This window comes from Sciurus vulgaris (genome assembly GCF_902686455.1).
Source record: "Sciurus vulgaris genome assembly, chromosome: 17".
Classification (NCBI taxonomy): Eukaryota; Metazoa; Chordata; class Mammalia; order Rodentia; family Sciuridae; genus Sciurus; species Sciurus vulgaris.
The window spans coordinates 50,885,991-50,906,093 of NC_136478.1; the positions used below are offsets into that span (position 1 = coordinate 50,885,991).

The window sequence follows — 20,103 nt, forward strand, 5'->3', positions numbered from 1 at the left end:
TGGGTGGGTCACGGCGCTCAGGGAGGCCCAGGCTGGGGACGCCGGAGCAGGCGTGCGGCGGCGAGGCTGGTGCCCTGGCGCTGGGGCCTCGCGTACTTGAGGAAGACCGCGGCGCGGCCTGGAGCGGGGCCCCGGAGAGAGGCGCGGACCATGCACCGCTCGAGGGGGTCCAGCTCCACGGAGCTGCAGCGGGGAGAGGAGGAGAAAGAGGCAGAGAAGAGGCGGAGACAACCTAGCGTTGGGCCGAAGGTTTCAAGCTGAAAAGACTTGACACGGCCCTGGGGGCGGTTCAGGGGCCTCCCGAGGTCATGACTGGGGGACTGGATGCGGGAGACCCCACTTTCCACCATGAGGCAAACTGAAGGGTCCCCGGCCTGCACAAACCCCCGTTCTCTCGCATCGCCAGAGAACGGCAAATGGGATCCTTCGGGGCGGTAGACACCGCCTTCTCTCCCACACCCAGAAAAATCTAGTCTGTTGCGAACCGTCCCAAATTGTCTCTCATTCTCTGACACAGTAAAGACGGGGACCGAGAAGGGAGGCTCCTTGAAACGGTGGAGAGCTGTCACAGGCCCTCTGCCTAGGCCATACCTGTAAAGCATCGGCTTGGGCCTGGAGCCCGCCCCGTCGAGCATGCGATGCGCCAGGCTCAGAGCCGCAGCTGCGCGACGACCAGGCTCCCATCCTGCAGCCTCAGCCTCCAGCAAGGACAGCTCCAGGAAGTAGGTGGCGAGCAGCATCACCTGCCAGAAGTGAACCTCAGGCTACACCCCGCCACGCTTGCCACGCCCCTCCCGCAAGCAGGCCACGCCTTTACCCGTATGCACCTGGGGGCCGCTGCCCGCCAGCGCAGTGAGCAGCTCCAGGCACAGCAACGGGCCAGGATGGTGCAGTCGGAAATCCAAGCGGCTCAGGATGCGGCGCTCTGCGCGGAGCAGCTCGGCCCTTGAGAAGGAGCCGGCACTCAGCAGGCAGAGGGAGGCAGGCTGAGGATGGCAGGGAAAGATGTGAGGTAGCCTTGGACTCCCAGCTCTGGAGTGCTGGGGGTCGGTTCAGCCCAAGTTCCAGACCTCGGTTTCCTGACTGTGTCGGGAAATCGTGGTTAGCACGGGCTTCAGAGTCAATGACCAGGTTCGATCCACCTTTTATTTATTCACTATGTGACATGGCACATCCATTAAGTTCTCTGCCTCCCTTTCTTCTTCACCCATAAAACTGAGATAATACTCCTACTTCATAACGAAGCATTGAGTTTCTGCATGTTAACTACTCGAGAGGGACTATAATTAGTGTATTCACTAATTCAACTGTTTAACTTCAGGCAAATGTCTTCCTCTCTACTTTCAGTTTCCTCCCCTGTTAAAGGGGCACATTAGCAGCCCCTACCTTACACAGATTCGTTAGGATTCCAGCAGCACACGAAGAGTTTGGTGCACAGTAGGCATTTAATCAGTGACTACAGCAAGGGTTGCATCCTCCAGAGCCCAACCCCAGAAGTACCTCGGGGAGCACACACTCTTCCATTTTGCATGCCAGGAACAGGCAGGCCATGCCCAGCAGCTGCAGGCGGTGTAGACGCACTCTGCCGGCACGCAGGTAGGAATCGAGCAGGTGCACCGCCAGGTAAAGCGTGTCCCCCGCCAGGGCCAGGTACTCCTGGGGAAGGGCACAGGTGACCACCAGGGTCTCAGGTAGTAACAGGGAACCAGCCCCGCACCCTCCCCACTACCTACGTACGTGCACCTGGACCAGCCAGTCCACCACTAGCGCACGCATCTCCGGAGTAACGGTGCGGGGCAGGGCTCTCTGGGGCAGCGTGTGGCACACCTGGGGATGGGCAAGAACGGCCCCATTCTCCACACCTGTGCTTCTGGCACACCTGAGTTCCAGCCCAGAGTGCAGCAGCCTCCTGCAAAGCTGGATGTGGCAAGAGTGCCACACCCAAACCACCTCTCTAACTGCACCTCTTCCACAACCCCATCTGGAACCCTGGACCTCACTCTAGATACCCCCCACCCACCTCTTCACTGTGTAGCCCCGCTGGCCACACAGCTTCCTGGGCATCTCCCCATGTTACATTTTCAAATTCCACTCATGACCACCAACCCTCAAATCCATCCCCCTCAGAGCACGCAGACGTGTCCATCCAAAGACAGATCCGACCAAGTAAGTCCAGACTATTAAGAGAAAATCCTACTTCCGTTCAGACTCTCAGATCCTGCCTCCAATCATTGTCACCTCTTCCGTCACAACCCACATTTCAGCCACATCAGCCTTCTCTTGGCTCAGACTACACCAAGCTTATTCCTACCCCAGGACCTTGGTACTTACCATTGCCTCTACCTGTCATTGTCTTTCCCTGACTCTCTGCATTACTTTCTCAGTCAAGTCTCTGCTAAAATTTCCCTTTCTCAATATTCCTTCCCTCCATCCCATCCCTCATCTTTTTTCTTTAGTATGCACACTAAAGAATCCATTGCTTCCGGGTGTGTTTTATCTGCTGGCCCTGCTAGGCCACCAGCACCACAAAGGCGCTGAGTGACACCCCCAACCGTTTTTGAGACAGGGTCTGTTAAGTTGCCCAGGCTGACCTTAAACTTGTGATCCTCCTGCCTCAGCCTCCGGAGTTTCTGGGATTAGAGGCTTGTGCCACCACCGGCCTCTTTTATAGGAATACCATCCCATTCATGAGACTCCCAAAGACTGCTTCCTACTTCCCCCTTACACCTTTCTACTGGAGAAGCGGTTTCAACCCAAGAATTCGGGAAACACAGCATTCAGCCTCCGCGGGGGCTGAGCCCTGTGTTCCGGTCACAGGTGTATCTCAGTTTCTAGCCCAGGACCTGGCCCCGGAGAGGTGCTGGCGGATGTTGGTCCATCTCCTGGAGTCTGACGACTGCCGTGACCTGTGTGTTGGCTTTGTGGCCCTCTGAAATTAGGAAGTGCATTTGCTTGTCCGTCCCCCAGAATGGGGACAGACCGGGTTGCTCACCACAGCAGCTCCAGTGCCTAGGACATGCTCGAAAACGCGTTAACGAAAGTTCAGTATTCGTGAGCCGAATACAGGTGTGGCACCAACACAAGCGACCATGGCTGTCACAGCAAAGGCTGCAGACAGCCAGAGGATAGCGGGAAAGGGCATTCGGTAACTGCGAGGGGAAAAGAGAACCGCCTGGCACTTGAGGGGTTGGGGACCAGTGCTGGGAAGCCACGGTGAGGGCGGGCGAGGCTGGCGCGGCGGGATTTGGAAATCCTTGTCGCGCACGTGTCAGGAGAGCCCGCCAGGTACTGCGCATCTAACCCGCGCCCCGGCTGCCCTCCAGGGTCGCCCGCTCACCATGACTTCGGCGAAGATGTCCCCGGCATACTCACGTTCCCCCGCCAGCCCCAGCGAGCTCAGGGCCTCCTCCAGCCCCGGCGGCGCGCACAGCCTCTCCGGGGGCCCCCGGGGGATCCTCGTACCGGCGGCGACGCCGTCGGGGACTGGGGCGCCCCGAAGCTCTGAATCAAGGGAGGCATTGGGACCCTGAAAGGAAGAGGGTCCGGGGGTCAGTCCCTGGAGGGAGGCCTAGCCGGGAGCTGGGCCCAGGCTCCTGCCTCTCACCTGCATCCTCCAGGCTGAGGCAGCGCGCACAGCAGAGCAGACGCTTCCAGCCGGGGGACCGGCCCCGCGCCAGGCGCTTTGAATTAGTCCGGGCGCATGCGCAGTGGGCTCCCTTTACCTGGGCAGGTGCAAATGCCAAGAGGCGAATGCTCGGTAGGCGGGCTCTGCCTCCGCCAGATGCCTAAGGTCAGGCTGCCAGAGACAAATGCTCGTCTGGCCGCCGACTTTAGTCTTGCGTTCCTCAACCATAACACACGAATGGTTTCAAAACTCAGCCAACAGGGTTGTCCCAAGGACGTCGTTATACTGCTTGAGTGATCAGCGCAGAGCCGGACACAGTAAGAGCTGAAGACGTGGGGGCTGGAAATCATTTAACAAACACTTAAGGAAGGGCTCTGTGCGCGGGGCTTCCGTGATTAAATTGCCTGTGGGTCCTGCCTTCCGGAAGCACAGTCTCCTGCCCAGCGGGCGATAGGGACAGGTCCACAGCAATCAGTGTGGACTGGTGTGGGGGCGTCCGGGCTGCTCTCCCCGAGTCCATGCTCCACACTGTTCCCCACATGAAGCCGGAGGGATCCTGTGCATGCCTAAGCCAAAGCACACCTGCCTCTGTTCAGAGCTGCACCAGGGCTCCCATCTCCCTCACGTGAAAGCCCAGCCCGCCTATGCTGTCTGCTTCCATCCGCACACTTAAGCCCCGGCCCGTCTGCCCAACCCGCTCACCCGGTCCTCCCCACACTCCCCTCGCCTACACTGGCCTCTGGCTCTTCCTCATACCCCAGACCTTTGCATTGGCTGTTCCCTCCCAAGAAATGCTCTTCCCTCAGACTGTTTCCCTTCCAAACTTCCTTTAAGGTCTTTTCTTAGATGTCACCTCCATGGAAAGTGCCATTCCAAGCACTACCCATCCCCATTCTCTGCACTTATCCTCACCCTTAGCGCTTACTGAGTTCCAAGCAACCTATGTTCACGAACCCCCTGATGGCAAGGGCTTCTTGTCTGCCATCCCCCCATTGCCATTATCCCCAGTTCTTAAAACGGGGCCTGGCACATAGTAGGTGCTCAGTAAATATTTGTTGAATGAATGAGTGAACAGGCTGGACATAATTTAGACAGGGCCCAGGAGCACCCTTCTGAGGTGGGACAATGGAGCTAAAACATGGAGGAGGAGAAAGATCCAGACTGTAAGGAGAGGGGAGAATATTCCAAGAGCTGGGAACAGCATGAGCAAAGGTCCCAAGGCAGGAAACAGCTTGCTAGTTTCAGACACCAAATCAACAACCTGGGAAAACTGAACAGGAGGAAGACTTGGACATTGGACCAGTGACTTCCAGTCACACTTCCAGTGAGAACCTTTGGTCCATTGCTGCTTCTCTCATTTCCTTCTGTTCCCCTACCTCTACTTGAAAAGCCCGGGCCTCTTTATGTCCCCTAGATGGTGAAGAGACCCCTAGATGGTGAGAGATACTACCCTAACCAAGGAATCAGTTATCACCAGTTCAAGGATGAACTGTCATCCTGTGCCTCCTCATAGGGTGCTCCCAGGAGGGCATGTCATTTCTGGAAATTCTGCTCCAGATTAACCATGGGGAAACATCAGGCAATAAGCTCTGAATGAGAATAGTCTGCAGAGTGAGTAGCCAACCTGTGAGGCCCCAACCTGACAACGCAGCCTGGGAGGAGCCATTAGCCAGGGCTTTTTATTTATTTATTTTTGCAGTGCTGGGGATTGAACCCAGGGCCTTGTGCTTGATAGGCAAGCACTCTACGAGCTGAGCTATCTCCCCAGCCCAGGGCTTTTTTAAAATTATGCAGACATTATATGTGACTATTAGTAAAATTTGATTAAGGTCTATTGACAAGAGCTTTGTGGCAACATTAACTTGTTGACCTCGATGACTGGACCTTCAAGGGCACATAAGAGAATGAACATAAATGAACAGCCGGAAGAGAGAAGGCCCAATAAATGTAGTAAGATGCAATGCAATTTTTGTCAAGAAAGTGCCTTGACTTGCCTGTAGTCCCAGCAACTCGGGAGGCTGAGGCAGGAGGATCAAGAGTTCAAAGGCAGCCTCAGCAACTTAGTGAGGCCCTAAGTAACTCAGTGAGACCCTGTTTCTAAATAAAATACAAAATAGGGCTGGGGATGTGGCTCAGTGGTTAAGCACCCCTGGGTTCAATCCCGGGTACCAAAAAAAAAAAAAAAAGTGCTACTTCTCAAGAAAGATGGGTGACGGATGTACTTTTTTTTTTTTTTTTTTTTTTTCTGTTCAGTGCTGGGGATTGAACAGGTGGGCACTCTACCACTGAGCTATATCTCCAGCCCCTTGCCCATTTTTGAGGCAGGGTCTAATTTTGCCCCAGCTAACCTCCAATTTTAGGTCCTTCCACCTCAGTTTCCCAAGGCACTGGGATTACAGGCAAGTGCCACTGTGCCTGGCTATTTTATACATCTACGTAAGATGTTAGAGACATACAGAAAGCAGTGAAGATAGCAGTCCCCGTCATCCCCACACCCAGTTTCCCCATTATTAACATCTTAGTGGCACATCTGTCACAATTAACGAAGACACTGATGTCATTAACTGAATCTATGCTTTATTTGGTCATTTGGTCTTCTTGACCTTTTTCCCTAATGCCTTTTTTTTCCTATCACATCCAGGGAACTACTTCCAGTTGATGCTTAGGCTTCTCCTGACTCTACCAGTTTCTTAGACTTTGTTTTTAAGGACCTTGACAGTTTTAAATTTTTTTTTTTAAGTTGTAGATGGACACATGCCTTTATTTTTATGTGATGCAGTTAATGTTTTGGGAAGCCCAGCGGGTCCTCCCTGTTCAGTACAAGATACTCTAGTCTCATGCATTTCCTGCCTTAGCCCTTAAATCACTGTACCATTTTTTGAAAGTTTCCTACAAGTCTGTTATTATTTCAAAATGTTAAGTAGGTGAAAAATATTTGGAGTACTGGAAATTGAACCCAGAGGCACTCTACCACTGAGTTACTTATCTTGCTTATTTTTTGACAGTCTCATTCAGTTGCCAGGCTGGCTTCTTACTTACAATCCTCCTCCTCGGGCTCCGACTTAGCAGAAGTACAGGTGCCCACTACTGTGCCTGGCCACGATCCCCTTTCGGAAAGATATGCGACTCGTTCAAATCCAGGAATGTAGACCAGATAGTAAAATACAAACGCAGTGAAGATATATTGTAACCTTTATTGCAGCACCATTGGTAGCAGGAAAAACAAAAAACAAAAAAACCCCAACCTGAAAGCCAGACAAGTTCCTATCATTAGAGGAGGGAGGATCCCTCGGGATGCATCTGCCCCACAGAACCTTTGGAGCAACTGGAAATTGTTGACAGTGATGTGCACCAGGAGTTCTGCAAATGGTGGGCTAGTGGATTAAAGGGAACCTCACTCTTACCCCATCACCCCATGTGCCACATACGTATGCATCTTGGTAGGAGTGGGGGCACGGTGTGGTCAGACGTGGCCAGAGCCACTGTGGCAGCCGGAAGGAAAGGGCTGTGCCCTTTTATGTCCCTGCATCCATCTGCAAAGAGTGGTCCGTACTCCAAACTCCAGGACATGGGATGATTGTCACTTTCTTCCTTATACTTTTCTGTTTTATTTAATGCACATGCGCACGCGCGCACACACACACACAACTTGTTTAAAATGGACGTTGCAAAAGATGGATTGATCTACTTAAATTTTAATTGGCAAAATTTATTGAAACTTTTCATCCTTAAACTAAGAAGCACCAGTGATGTATGGGTGTTCCAGCTAAGGGACACAGCTGGCTGGCAGTGGCTGCTGGAGGAGCAGGGGTGCACGCAGAAGCCCGAGGGAGACAGGACGCACGCACGCGGCGGATCAGCACCGCGCCTGCAGGACTGCACTTACCTGGCCTTGGCGGGACTGCAGGGAGCAGGAAAGGCTTTTCTTTATAGGGTTCAACTGTCTTAATACCACTGTGACATACTTAAGTAATTAAGAAGACTATGAGGTCCACACAGTCAGGAAAGCCAACGCCAGGGGGCGGGGATGTAGCGCCTTGGGAGAGTCTGCCAAGAGAACCAGCTCTGCCTATGAGCCACATACCATCCCTTTCTAAAATTTTATTTTGAGACAGGGTCTTGCTGAGCTGCCCAGGCTGGCTTTAAACTCATAGTCCTCCTGCCTCCGCCCCCTCAATCCCTGGGACTATAGGCTGCGCCACTGGTGAAGATCTGTGAACGGGACCTGACTTTCCCATGAGGCTCACTTAAAATCACAAAGCCTCCGTGTGAAGCCCCATCCCTGGCAAAATCTAAGATGCATTCAGCTGCACCAGGGTTGGGAGAGGGAGCAGCCTGGCCCAGCCCACCAGGATCAGTGACTCAAGCTGGAGACGGAAGGCATGTCCGGCCCCAGACAGGATAAAGGGCTCTGGTGGTTGAAGGGACTCCCAGAGCTGCAGGACACTAACCAGGTGCTCCACGGCTCCCAGATGGTGGTCACACAAATGCCATCAATACGCAGATTCTGCCCTGGAATTTGGGGGGCCCCAAGCCTCCCAATTTAATGTAAATGAGCTGAGGTGCTGTGGCACAGTGTCCCTTTCCCAGGCTCAAAGACCACGTGGAATCAATCAGCCTGTCCCAAGGTGGAGACACCACACACTCCTGCCTCGTCTAGTGCCCCTCACCTCCCAGGCCCTACCCTCTGTCCCCTTCCTCTGGCCGGGAACGGTCTCTTCATGACATGCCCCCCTGGGGCACCTTCTCTGCAGCTTCCCCTCCAGCCTGGGCTCGTCCCCACTGCCACCTGCTCCCTCATCTGCTTGATGGGGACCCCAAATGGCAGTGGAGCAGGAGGTGGACAGCGTCCAGGGGCCAGACTGCATAAGCAAGGTGAGGCTGGGGCTGGCGGCTGGCGAAGTGCAGGCAGGCCCTGGTCTGAAATGGGTGTCTTTATTGCTTGTACCATACAAATACAAAGGACAGGACAGGCCAGTGGGGATGGGAGAGCTGTCAGATACACATCACACACACACAGAAAGGGAAGACCCCCACCATCCCCACCCCACCCCACAATGCCTTTTTATGACCCGCCCGGTAAGGGAGGTGGGATGGGGAGGTCAAAACCACAAAAAATAAATTCCAAACACCCAGAGATGTTGGGGGCAGAGGGAGAGCGTGGACGTGGGCAGGGAAGCAAGTGGATCCCAGGAACCCGCTCCCCCCAGGATGAAGCGCTGGGCCACATGGGCCCCGAGCGCACACACGCCACACACACTTGAGGGCCAGACACACTGCGTGCGCATGTGCACAAACACCCCCCCACACACACACATACACACAGTAACGCACACCTGCATCCCAGAGCTCAGGGACGCCCGGGGGCAGTCCAAAGCACACACAGGTGTGCTTACAGCACTGACACGTCCTCTTGATCACATTCACCTTAAGGCTGCAGAATATGGGGCCCTGGAGATGGGAAGGGGTGAGGTAGCCTCCCTGCTTAGAGGTCCCCAACCCCAGTACGTACCAGAGACGCCTCCCCTGCTCCTTCCCGCCCCAAGTCCACAGGGCCCAATACTGTCTCGGTGAGATGTGTAACAGCCGAGGCTGGCGCCCCTCTGCCCCCTCTGTAGAAAGGAGGGGGTGATCCTGGCCCCCATCCTCCAAAGGGGCTGGGGCCAGACCCAGGGTCCAGTGGGAGGTAAGGCCAGCTGGAAGGAAGCCCTGGTAAGGCACGGGGTTTGGGGGCAGGCAGGCTGGCCCCCGATTGTTCTTTCTGTCTCACCCAGAGAGTCAGCAGAACACCTTGGGGAGGGAAGGGAGAGGAAGGGCCAGAAGGCAGTGACGCTCTCCTGGTTCCCCATGATGGAGGGCTCTGGCTCCACTCACAAGGAGCCCCGGCCCGATCCCACCTGTCCCTGGACATTATTGCTTTTCTGACCCCAAAGGGGTGGTGGCAGGTAGACCTCCTCTCGCCAGACCCCTGGGGCCTAGACGACAGGCTTGGAGGGGCCCGGGGTGCTGTCCGCTAGGCGGCCGTCCCACCAGAGGCAGCGTCATCCAGAAGCAGCAGGGAGCCAGGCTGCCTGCGTAGTGCCCTGGCCAGAAGCTCAGGCAGGAGCCGGGGATCCAGGCTTCACCCTCACTGGGGCCTGCGTTGATTAAAACCCTGAATCTCTCTGTCCTCCCAACAGCCCACACTGCAGTGGAAGGTGGACAGTCCCCCCACACAAAAGGGAGGTTGGAAGCCAAGGCTGCAGGGATCACTGAGGTGAATTGGGGGCAGGACTGAAGGAGGAACTGGAAATGGGGCTGAGGGAGTGGGGGATGGGGACACAAACCGAAAAGGTAAAAGTTTTTTTAAAAAGCCACTCAGGTGGTGGATGGTGGCCACGCAAGGATCCCGTGGTGGCAATAGGCCGCTCACTCCCGGATGCTGGCTGAGTAGGAGAACTGGGGGAAGTGCGTCCGCTGGTCCAGCTCCAGAGAGCCCAGGCTGTCATCTGTGGGGTCAGGAGGAAGTGCGCTTGGGATGACTGGCCTGCAGAGAGCCTGGGGCACCCACAGACTCCCTGGGGACCCACCTACAGGAAGGACTGCAATGGGGCCACAGAATGAGCCCCAGCAGCCATGGTCCCTGCCCCAGGCCAGGCCCTGGGTAGTCTTGTACGAGAAACTTCCACGGGCCCATAACCCTGACCCTGTGTCCTCCCAAGTGTCCTCCTCTCATTCTCTCCCCATGCCACCACCAGGGTCTGGTCCAGACCCCTCAGGTCCAGTCCCCTGCCCTGGCCTGCTCCAATCTACCCTCCACCTGAGCCAGGGGACTTCCTAAAGCCCTGAGGCAGTCCTGTCCCCTCTGCACAGAACCCTCCCCTCCCATGGCCCCCATGGGAAGGTCCTCGGCGCCTGGTGTTCCCCAGGATGCTCCCACTCGTGCCCTCCTGCCTCTCTGCTGGGCCCCCAGCTACCCAGACTGCAGCCTGTCCCCTTGACTGTGCAAAGCTCTCTCCACTGCTGCTACCCACATGCCACTCTTTTGCCAGGAAAGCACAGGCCAGGTGAGGCATTTCCTCCAAATGCCCCAGTCCCTGGGTGCCCACACCAGGCTGACTGCTCTGGGCTGTCACAAACCTGGACTGAGAGCTCTCTGACAGCAGGGCCCCGGGCTGCCGAGCTCACTGCTGTGTGGTGCTGGAGCAAGAACACAAAGCACTCAGGAGTCACTGACCTAATCTAGCCCGAAGACCCCAGCCGTCTCCTGCCCAGCACTCTCCCCTGCAGCTCGGGACCATGCTGTAACCAATGGCTCCTGGTCACTAAGTCAAAAAGGACCCAGTAGCAAAAGGTCTCGCAAGCAGGTGTTAGGGCAAACTGCCCAGTGGCAGACCCCACCTCTCCTCCACCCAGCAGGCGCAGCAGCCAAGGGGGCCCCAGACACTCACAGCGGTCCGGGGGTGTGATTGTGATGGACTGGGCGGTGAACTCATCATCGAAGTACCTTGTGTCAACCTCAGAAGTGACCTGAGGCTTGAAGGGTGGCAGGAGCTATGGAAGAAAATAGCCCAGATTCAGGGACCCTGAGGACAGGCTTTGGCCCAGGCGCCCAGGACTGGCTCCTGGCAGCAGGGCGGGCACTCACCTTCTTTTGTACCACGTCCTGCCAGTTGATGCTGAGGAAGAACCTGTGCTCCATCACCTCCTTGGCATCGCTGGGCCCCCCACCGAGCCTGGGCAGAGACGGCCATCAGTGGCCATCAGTGCCCATCTCCCAGAGCAGCCAGGTCTGGGAGATGGGCTTCAGTGCAGGCAGACCTGAGCCTGCAGCAAGGCCACACACAGCCCTTCTCGATTCTGTCCCAGCCACACAGAGGAGGACACCAAGGCTCAGGGAGGGGTGCTCATGGCAACCTGGACCAGGTGGTCTCACAGCCTGCCTCACTAAGTCCAGCAAAGGAGGTGACGGGAAGGCTTGTCAGAGCCAACCCACATCCTGGCTTGGCCACAGACAACGCGATGGTCCTAGGCTGGGCACAAGACTGCCCAGTCCTCGGAATTCCCACATATCACATAAGGGCAGAGAGGGCCAAGCATGGGCCTGGCCATGGGGAAGCCCTCTGAGAGGTAGCTGTGGGCCACCATAGGCTGCACAGGGGACAACACACACTGCAGGCCCACAGCAAAGGGCACTGGGCTGGGTGGACAGACGCCAGCCCTCACCTCTGCTTAGGGTCCTTTTTCAGCAGCCCAGCCAGCAGGGATTTGGCCTCGGGACCAAGTGTGCGTGGGAAGCGGATCTCCTCCATGAGGATGAGCTCAAAGAGGCGCTCATGGTCCTGGTTGTAGAAGGGTAGGCGGCCGCACATCATCTCGTACATGACCACGCCCAGCCCCCACCAGTCCACAGCCCGGCCGTAGTCATTGTCCTCCAGCACCTGAGGAGGGAGGGGCAATAAGCAGCCAAGCCACAGTCCAGGGGCCGGGCAGGGGACGGAGGAATCAGTTCTGCCCTCAGTGTCTGAGCCAGGAGGGCGCACGGGTCCTGGGGCCCTCCACCCTGGGCCTACATGTTCCTGGGCCCCCAGCTCCAGACACCTCAGGCGCCAGGTACTCCGGGGTCCCACAGAAGGTTTTCATGGTGGCCCCGTCACTGATGCCCTCTTTGCAAAGGCCAAAGTCGGTGATCTTGATGTGGCCATCTTTATCCAGCATGAGGTTTTCCAGCTGCAGGAAAAGTCAATAGATCACGGGCACATTCTCCCAGGGCGCCCGCCACCAGCCTTCCCCACCACGGGACCATGGCCTGGAGTGGTAACTATTGAGCCAGCAGCTCCTCAGCACCCACTCCCCAGGACCAGGACAAGCCCAGTGCACGGCCACAAGCAGGCCTTAGGGCTATACCCTCACTCTGAGGCGCAGAGGGATGCCAGGCCCAACACCTCCCTTCACCTTGGCCACCCCAGGGATGTGAAGGAGCCAGATCCTGCCCCAGCTCCTGCCCCGACTGTGGGCTTTAGTTAATTAAGATCCAATTGGCACTAATGGCACTATCTTTCTTCTATTTTTTATTAACCATTTTTTCTTTTAATTATGAAACACACACTACAAAAGAAACAAAACCACAAATGGACAAGGTAGTAGAGCCTTTGTGTAAACTATGAGGTCAAGAAATAACATCGGCAGCCCTCTGGAAGCCTAATGTGCCCCTTCCCAGTTATTAACTATCCCCCATCCCTCCCCACAAACAGCCACAGTGAGAAGGAACTTATTTTTTTTGGTACTGGGGATTGAGCCCAGGGGTGCTTAACCACTGAGCCACATCCCCAGCCCTTTTTATATTTTATTTTGAGACAGGGTCTTGCTAAGTTACTTAAGGCCTCATTAAATTGCTGAGACTGGCTTTGAATTCACACTCCTCTCTCCTGCCTCAACCTCCCAAGTTGCTGGGAGTACAGGCATGTGCTACCATGCCCAGTGAGAAGTAACCTTAACTTCCTTACTTTTCTCTACAGTTTTTATTTCTTTTGTGGAGCTGGGTATGGAACTTGGGGCCTGGTGCACATCTGCCACTGAATCACCTCGGCCTTTCCTTACTAGTTCTGACACCTACATATGCACCTGGGAGCAGTGCCAGATGTGTCACCTGTTCTGGCCTCCCTCCAACGCCAGCTGGAGTACTCTCTGCTACTGCAATCCTGCTGCGTGGAGACACCACGATGCAGCGCCCCACTCTACGGCAGAGGCATTTTGGGCTGTGACAGTGCTGCCTTGAGCATGCACACGTTTTCTGTGGGAAACGATGTCCCTGTTTCTGTTGTGCACACAGCAGAGCAGGTGGCTAGTGTTCAGCTTTGGTGGAGAGTTTGAACGGACACCCCACCTGCAGCCTTGGAGTATTCACAGCGACTGTGAAAGGCCTTCACGGCAGGACCAACTGGGCTGACCTCCTGGTGTGAGACCTTTGTGCAGGTCAGGGGCTAGCCTGACCCACGTGCTGGCACCCCCTCACTCCCGGCCACCTGCTCACCTTGATGTCACGGTATACCACGTCCCTTGAGTGCAAGTACTCGAGAGCTGAGACAATCTCCGCACCATAAAACCGTGCCCGATCCTCTGTGAAGACTCGCTCCCGGGACAAGTGGAAGAACAGCTGCCGGGGTGGAGGAAGGTCAGACCCCAGCCTAAGGAGGGAGGATGGCCTGGCACCCCGCCCTATGACAGTGACCCCTGCTCCCTGAACAGGCAGGTGACATCAAGAGGCACCAAGTGAGGGATGGTGAGACAAGAGCTCACACAAAGGGAAAAACCAAGCATAGGATGAAGAATAAGGGACAGTTAGCAGGTGCCCACAGGAAGATAAGGGGACAGGTGATGGCAGGGAGACAAGGGGGAAGGCATAGCACAAGCCAGTGACAGCACTTGCTGAGCAAGACCAAGTCACACAGAGGTGACTGCAGCCTGGTGAGTCACGTGTGCACAGAGGGTGAGAGGAGGAGGAGCGGGGTCAAGAGCCAGTCTGAGCCACTCGGCAACGGGAGTGGCTGGATCTGCCCGCACAGGGAGGACACGGGCTCAGAGGCTGACGCGTCTTCACCCTCCCATAAGAGCATCCTTCCTCACACTGTCAGCTGAGTGTCCACAGCCTCTCCACACCCCTCTGCACCTGGGTTAGGATCCTGCCCTGACAACTCCCCCAACAGCTGTGTGAACCTGGACAAGCCACTTAACCTCTCTGAGTCTCAGTTCCCCACCTGCCTCAAAGGAGCAGGGTGGGGGGTGAGGGGCAGAACCCAGTGACACTCAGGAAGCCTCCTTCTGTCCCTTCCATCTGACCCAGATCTTCTCTGCCTCCCCCAACACTCTGGAAGGAGACACCCACAAAGCAAGGCCAGCGGCTCACCTCGCCCCCATTGGCGTACTCCATCACAAAGCACAGGCGGTCGTGGGTCTGGAAGGCGTACTTCAGCGCCTGCAGGAAGAGGGCACAAGGGCCACTAGGGTCAGACGGGAGGGAACAGGCTCTGCCTAGCCCAGAGGAGAGAGCAATTCATTCTGCCTATCACACCCGCCCCAGGGTGTGGGGCTGCTATTAAGCATGTAAGTTCAAACCCCAGGCATTGTGTTCTGAGCAGCAGAGCTTGGCTTCTGCTCTCGTTTTAACAATAAACATGTTAATAGCCTCACCCCAGCACAGCGTGCACACACGCACACACACACACACTCACAGGATGCACACCGGGGGCTAGGCACGGCAATAACTCTGAAGCCAAATCCGAAGACAGGGTGAACAAGCTGTCAGCCAGCTAACAGCTCCCAAGCTGTATGTAAAGAGCCCTCCAGAGGGTTCCTCAGATCACCTGGGCTTCCCCTCTGCTCAAAACAACCCCACAGTTCTGCAATCTGCACTGAGGCACCTCCTGAGATCTTGTACGGACAACACTGCAGCTTAATAGGATACCTGGACCACTAAGCTAAAGAAATGGCACAGAAGCCATCCTCCACCTAGTCCACTTAACTGATGGCCACTGGCCTTGATGGAGACTGCAGTCCTAAGACACCTGCCCCAAAGAGGATCCACTTGGCCCAAGGAGACAGGCAATGCAATAGGAACACATCTGCTTCCATGATATCTTAAAATCAAAATCAAAACCCAAAACCTTTCCATTTGGACCAGACAGGTGGTTCTGCCCATCCACAGACAGCTCTGTGCCATCCCAGGGCTGTCCTGCACTGTGAACCCGCCATCTCTAAGGAAGTCTCTGCCCAGGGTCTGCATTCAGGTACTCTGGGGAGCACACCAAGGCCATGCGCTGCAGTGGCGGGTTTGGGCTCTCCCTGAACTCTGCCCAATGGGCAGGCAGGCGCCTCCCCGACCCCTGCCCTCTGAGAAGGGGAGTGCGACTCACAGTGAGGAAGGGGTGCCTGGTGTTCTGGAGGACCCGGCTCTCGGTGACTGTGTGGGCGACTTCATCCTGCAGACAGAGAGTGGGTAAGCAGCTGTGACCATGGCACCCGTCCTGCAGCCTGGAGGAGTCACACCTGGGTGACAACCAATTCCATTCTTTGCCATCAAAGCAGATAGAATGACAGGAGCAGAACATAGCCAATTAATTAAATAACAGGACCCAGACAAGGTCAGACAGCAGCTTACAGAAAGACAAGAACAACTGATGGGGCTGGGGGCTGGGATTTTACAAAGGCTGGGCTTGACCCTCAGTGTGTGTGTCTCCCTCTCTCTCTCTCTCTCTCTCTCTCTCTCTCTCTCTCTCTCTCTCTCTCTCACACACACACACACACACACACACACACACACACACACAGACACACGCATGCACGCTCACACAGTAGGCCGATGCTTTGGACTGAGCTCCTGCACTAGGCTCCAGTAGAGTCACTCATACCAAATGTCAAATGATCACATGGAATGTTAAGACATTCCAAAACAGACCATTTTCCCTAAAAACAAGAGATTCCTGTCTATCTGAATCAACATGAAAAGAAAGTCCTCTTTGCTTTAACCTCCTCAGAAGGAAATAGGAGGTGACTTGATGTTAACCGGTCAGCTTTGTTTTAGCTGTTCTGTTTCCCTGTTCCTGCCTTACAACACTCTGCCACTGCCCAGTGGGAATTCTCCCTTTTTTCCCAGAATGCAGACGGCCTGAAGTAGCAAATCATGACTGAAGCCCATAAAATCTCAAACTAAATGAGCTGTTATTTTGTCTTCTGACACCCCAAGGAAGCCAGTGCACGGCCGTCCCAAGGATCCACCTTGGCAATGATGACCTCCTTCCGCAGGATCTTCATGGCGTAGTAGCGGCCAGTGGCCTTCTCCCGCACAAGGATGACTTTGCCAAAAGTGCCCTTGCCGAGGAGTTTGAGATAGTCGAAGTCATTCATGGTCTGCGGGGAGGGAGAGAGCAGGGGCGATCAGGGCCTGGCAATCGGCCACGGAAGGCAATTTTAAGAAGGAAAGAGGGAAACCAAAGACACCGCTGCCCAAGGGCCTGTGCAGGAGCAGGAAGGGAGCTCTGGGCAGCAACTCTGTTCTGAGGAGGCTGCAGCCAGGCCTTCCCCGGCACAGGCTACACTGGGCAGGGCCTGGAGCTCAGAATGGGGCCGCTCAGCCTTCACGACCTCCAAGGAAGAGGCCATGGCAGCTCCGTTCAGAGCTGCCCCTCACCCTGTGGCACAGAGCAGCCCTGTGGCATCCACAACTTGGAACCACCCGTCTGCACAGCGTCTGTGAAGCCTCTCCACCAGACCCTGCACATTTATATGGAAACCAAGGGAGGCAGGGTCAGCACAGCCCCGCCCCAGGCCGCTGCCCCAGCACGTACCACTTTGGCCCGTGCCTTGCTGACTGCCACTTCCATCTCCTCGGCTGTGGAAGAGTCACTGGGGGAACCACACTTGCAGTCCATGGGGTCCTCGCCTGGGCCCCGCTGCTTGAGGCTGTTGGCGACCATTTGGATGGCCCGCATCCACTCCTCCCTGTGTGGGGACAGAGTCCTGGACCTTGGAACTGGGAGAGCAGAGGGCTGCCTCCCGGCCCAGCCACGCCTTCTCCAATGGGGGAGCAGACAAGCACACCTCTTTGGAGGCTCTGGAGAGGTCTGTCTGAGCCAGGTGGAGCTGATGGGACCTGACTGAAACTTCAGACCTCTGACTACAGCAGGCAGGAGAGGGCAAGAGTGGAATAAGAGAGGGATCACCCACTGCCCAGGAGTGGCCTGGTCTGGGGGCCCAGTGCAGCCAGGCAGCACTGTGAAATGATCAAAGTGGGCCCCTTGAAAAGGAGCTACCACCCTGAACCCTGAATGAGGGAGGCCTGTGTTCCCGAGCTCCTCCAGAACACATGAATAGCACAAGTTTACAAGTCACTGATGATTTGTGAAGTGATACCAAGAGTAAAGGAAGCATTCAGGCATCAAAGCAGCTCCAGCTCTCTCAAGAAGAGCTGGCCTGAAGAGCTCCCTGGAGGGACAGTCTGCTGAAGCAGGGTGTGAGGGCTACAGGACAGGGACAGAGGAATGTGGAAGAGAAGGCGGTGGGCAAGAAGTGCGTCCCCGCAGAAGGGACCTGACCCTGGTTGAAAACGATACATCGGCTTTGTCACTCATGATTTAGTTTTTGGGAGCGAACTTCCTTTTGATACTTACAAACTGTTCTTTGTCTAATTAGTGGAAATGACCACAGACCAAAAAGAAAAAAAATATTAGGCTGAGTGACACTAAATTGTCTATATCTCCCATTTCTGACCTACCACACAGCATTTTCTGGAGGTTCAACCTAACATATTTTGAGCCTCTCTGTGTTTTGCTTGTGTCTAGAAAATAGCCACGTGACCAGCAGAAAATAGAAAATGCTCACTAAGAATGAGACAATTCCGAGAGTAAGCAGGCAACCTCCCAAATCCCGAAGGCTGAAAGAAGCCGTGGTGCGTGCAGCCAGCACTGGTAGGAAGCTGCCAGAAACCGAGAGCGGCAGAGCACGTGCGTCCTCTAGCTGCCCTCCACCAGCCTCTGTCCCACAGCACGGAGCCCGGCCACTTCCATGCCTGTCAGCCTGACAATGCACTCCCCATGTCTGGACACAGCTGGAACACAGTGTCCCACAGTGGCAGCCTATCTTCACCTCCGGGGCACTGCTATTTTTTGGTGTTATAAACACTCACTGCTATTCACCACCCTCCCTCCCCTATTACAAAGTAGGAAACTGAGGCACAGATTGAAAAATCAAATGCAAGAAAAACATGGCAGCTGCTCCAAGCCTGGTAGCTGGACTCACACCAGACCTGGGGCCCTCCCAGGACCAATGGGCAAGAAAGTTCTTGCCCAGATCTGTGGTTTGCTGAACCAAGCAGGAACTGAGCTCAGAGGTCCCCATTAGTGCACAGGAGGCTCTGCCTTCTCAAACTGGCTTCCCTCTGGAGACGCTTTGGAAGACAGATGTAAGTATTCATCATATCATGTTCTGAAGCAGATACACAAGTGTCAAGTGTTGGCACATGGCCCCTTCCCACCCAAGCAAAGTCTAGGGTCCCCATAACTCATATATGCTGGTCCCTTGAGAAGCTCCGAATGTGGTGTGCCCCAGGGCCTGTACAGGTGCTCAGTAGGTATTTGGGCAGTCAAAGTCTGAGTGGCCCCAGGGCCTATGCACAGGAAGGCACTGCACCCCAGACAGAGCAGGCTGGCCTCTTCCCTCCCTGACCCAGCACTTCCAGCCAATGTTTCTCAACTGGTTTTCACCCATGTTCCCTTTGGAACAAATCACAGCATAAAACCCAATCCCTATATTAATTTTCCTATTTTCAAAAAGAGGGGAGAGTAGGAACACATCCCCTGATATGCCTTATCAATCATAGCTGTCCTCTTAGAAATTTTAAAATATTGACTGAGTGTAAAATGATAGATGGAAAAAGAAAAAAGCACACCAGCAAACACAGTGGTAATTCCAGTGACTCAAGAGGCTGAGGCAGGAGGATCACAAGTTCAAGGTCAGCCTCAGCAACTCAGTGAGACCCTGTCTCAAAACAAAGTATTAAAAGGGCTGGGAAGGTAGCTCAGTGGTACAGCACCCTGGGTTCAACCCCAGACTGCAAAAGAAAATCACAGATCTCCTAAAAGATATGACGAATATAACTCAGACACACGACCTCATGGAGAGAAATTTTGAGATTGTGAAAAAAGCCGGCTACAGATTTAGACACACGGTGTGATATCGCCTTTTTGACAACGAGAGGGATGGAGAGAACCAGCAGCCCAGAAGCAGCTGAGCCTAGCAGCCCTGCTGCATGGACATCCAGCCTGCTCCCCTCTTCTGTGCACTGCGGCTGCCACCTGGAAAGCACCACGCCCAAGGCCTGGTCCAGAAAGCACTTGCCTCATGGAAGGCGTGAAGGCAACGGGTAGGCCCACACCTACCCCGTTCACCAGGGAGGACAAAGGAGCGGGTCAGGGTAGCCGGGCCCTCCCCACGGCTGACTAGCCACGTTCCAACTGGACTGAGGTTACAAGCTTGCAGCACTCAGAATTCCAGAGAAAAAGCAAGGGCCTCTATCCAGGGCACTCCTCAAGGGTTTCAACACAGTGTCTGGGGCAGAGGGGAGCTTCCACCCAAAGCTGGGGCTTAAGTACCTTCTACCCCCCAAAAGGAGAGGTCCTAAAGAAACCAACCCTCTCCCTGGTCAAGAGTCACGACTAGGAAAGTAACAGCAGTGAATGGGCAGCTCCACCGCCACAACCTCGAGAGCAAGGGAAGGAAGGGTTCTGACAGAGACAGAGGCTCAGAGAGGTAGATCGCCTGTGGAGGTCACACAGCTGGAGATGGCAGAGCTGGGACTCAGTGCCAGGCAACCCATTCTTCCCTAGTCTCCACTTTCCCTGTGCCAGGGGTAAGCATCAGACTTGAGAGAGCTGAGGAAAGCTCCAGCCTTGCTTCCTGCATGAGGCCCAGGAGAATCAAGCAAAGGTACCCTCTTGGGCCGGTTC

At 55.2% G+C, this 20,103-nt stretch overlaps 2 protein-coding genes across 8 annotated transcripts in view; both read right to left on the bottom strand.

The window, feature by feature from the left end:
- Nucleotides 1-4,145, bottom strand: CCNP (cyclin P; the record flags this gene model as incomplete). The annotated part of the gene is made up of 7 exons (XM_079118691.1): nt 1-183; nt 592-743; nt 828-986; nt 1,501-1,656; nt 1,738-1,827; nt 3,338-3,526; nt 4,056-4,145. 7 exons carry the CDS (start codon nt 4,143-4,145, stop codon nt 18-20), a joined length of 1,002 nt encoding a protein of 333 aa, XP_078974817.1. The 3' UTR covers nt 1-17.
- A 4,191-nt stretch (nt 4,146-8,336) lies between these two features.
- Nucleotides 8,337-20,103, bottom strand: part of AKT2 (AKT serine/threonine kinase 2) — a 44,290-nt gene continuing 32,523 nt past the window's right edge. For 6 of the 7 annotated variants that reach the window (XM_079117019.1, XM_079117020.1, XM_079117021.1 and 3 more), the window contains 10 exons: nt 16,948-17,101; nt 16,379-16,510; nt 15,517-15,582; nt 14,511-14,579; nt 13,638-13,760; nt 12,206-12,334; nt 11,831-12,045; nt 11,253-11,340; nt 11,056-11,158; nt 8,337-10,113 (listed from right to left, as the gene is read on the bottom strand). In XM_079117019.1, the coding sequence (XP_078973145.1) occupies nt 10,034-10,113; nt 11,056-11,158; nt 11,253-11,340; nt 11,831-12,045; nt 12,206-12,334; nt 13,638-13,760; nt 14,511-14,579; nt 15,517-15,582; nt 16,379-16,510; nt 16,948-17,101 (1,159 nt within the window). In that variant the 3' untranslated portion in view covers nt 8,337-10,033. The remainder of the gene's footprint in view (nt 10,114-11,055; nt 11,159-11,252; nt 11,341-11,830; nt 12,046-12,205; nt 12,335-13,637; nt 13,761-14,510; nt 14,580-15,516; nt 15,583-16,378; nt 16,511-16,947; nt 17,102-20,103) is intronic. The other variant, XM_079117018.1, reaches the window with a different exon arrangement.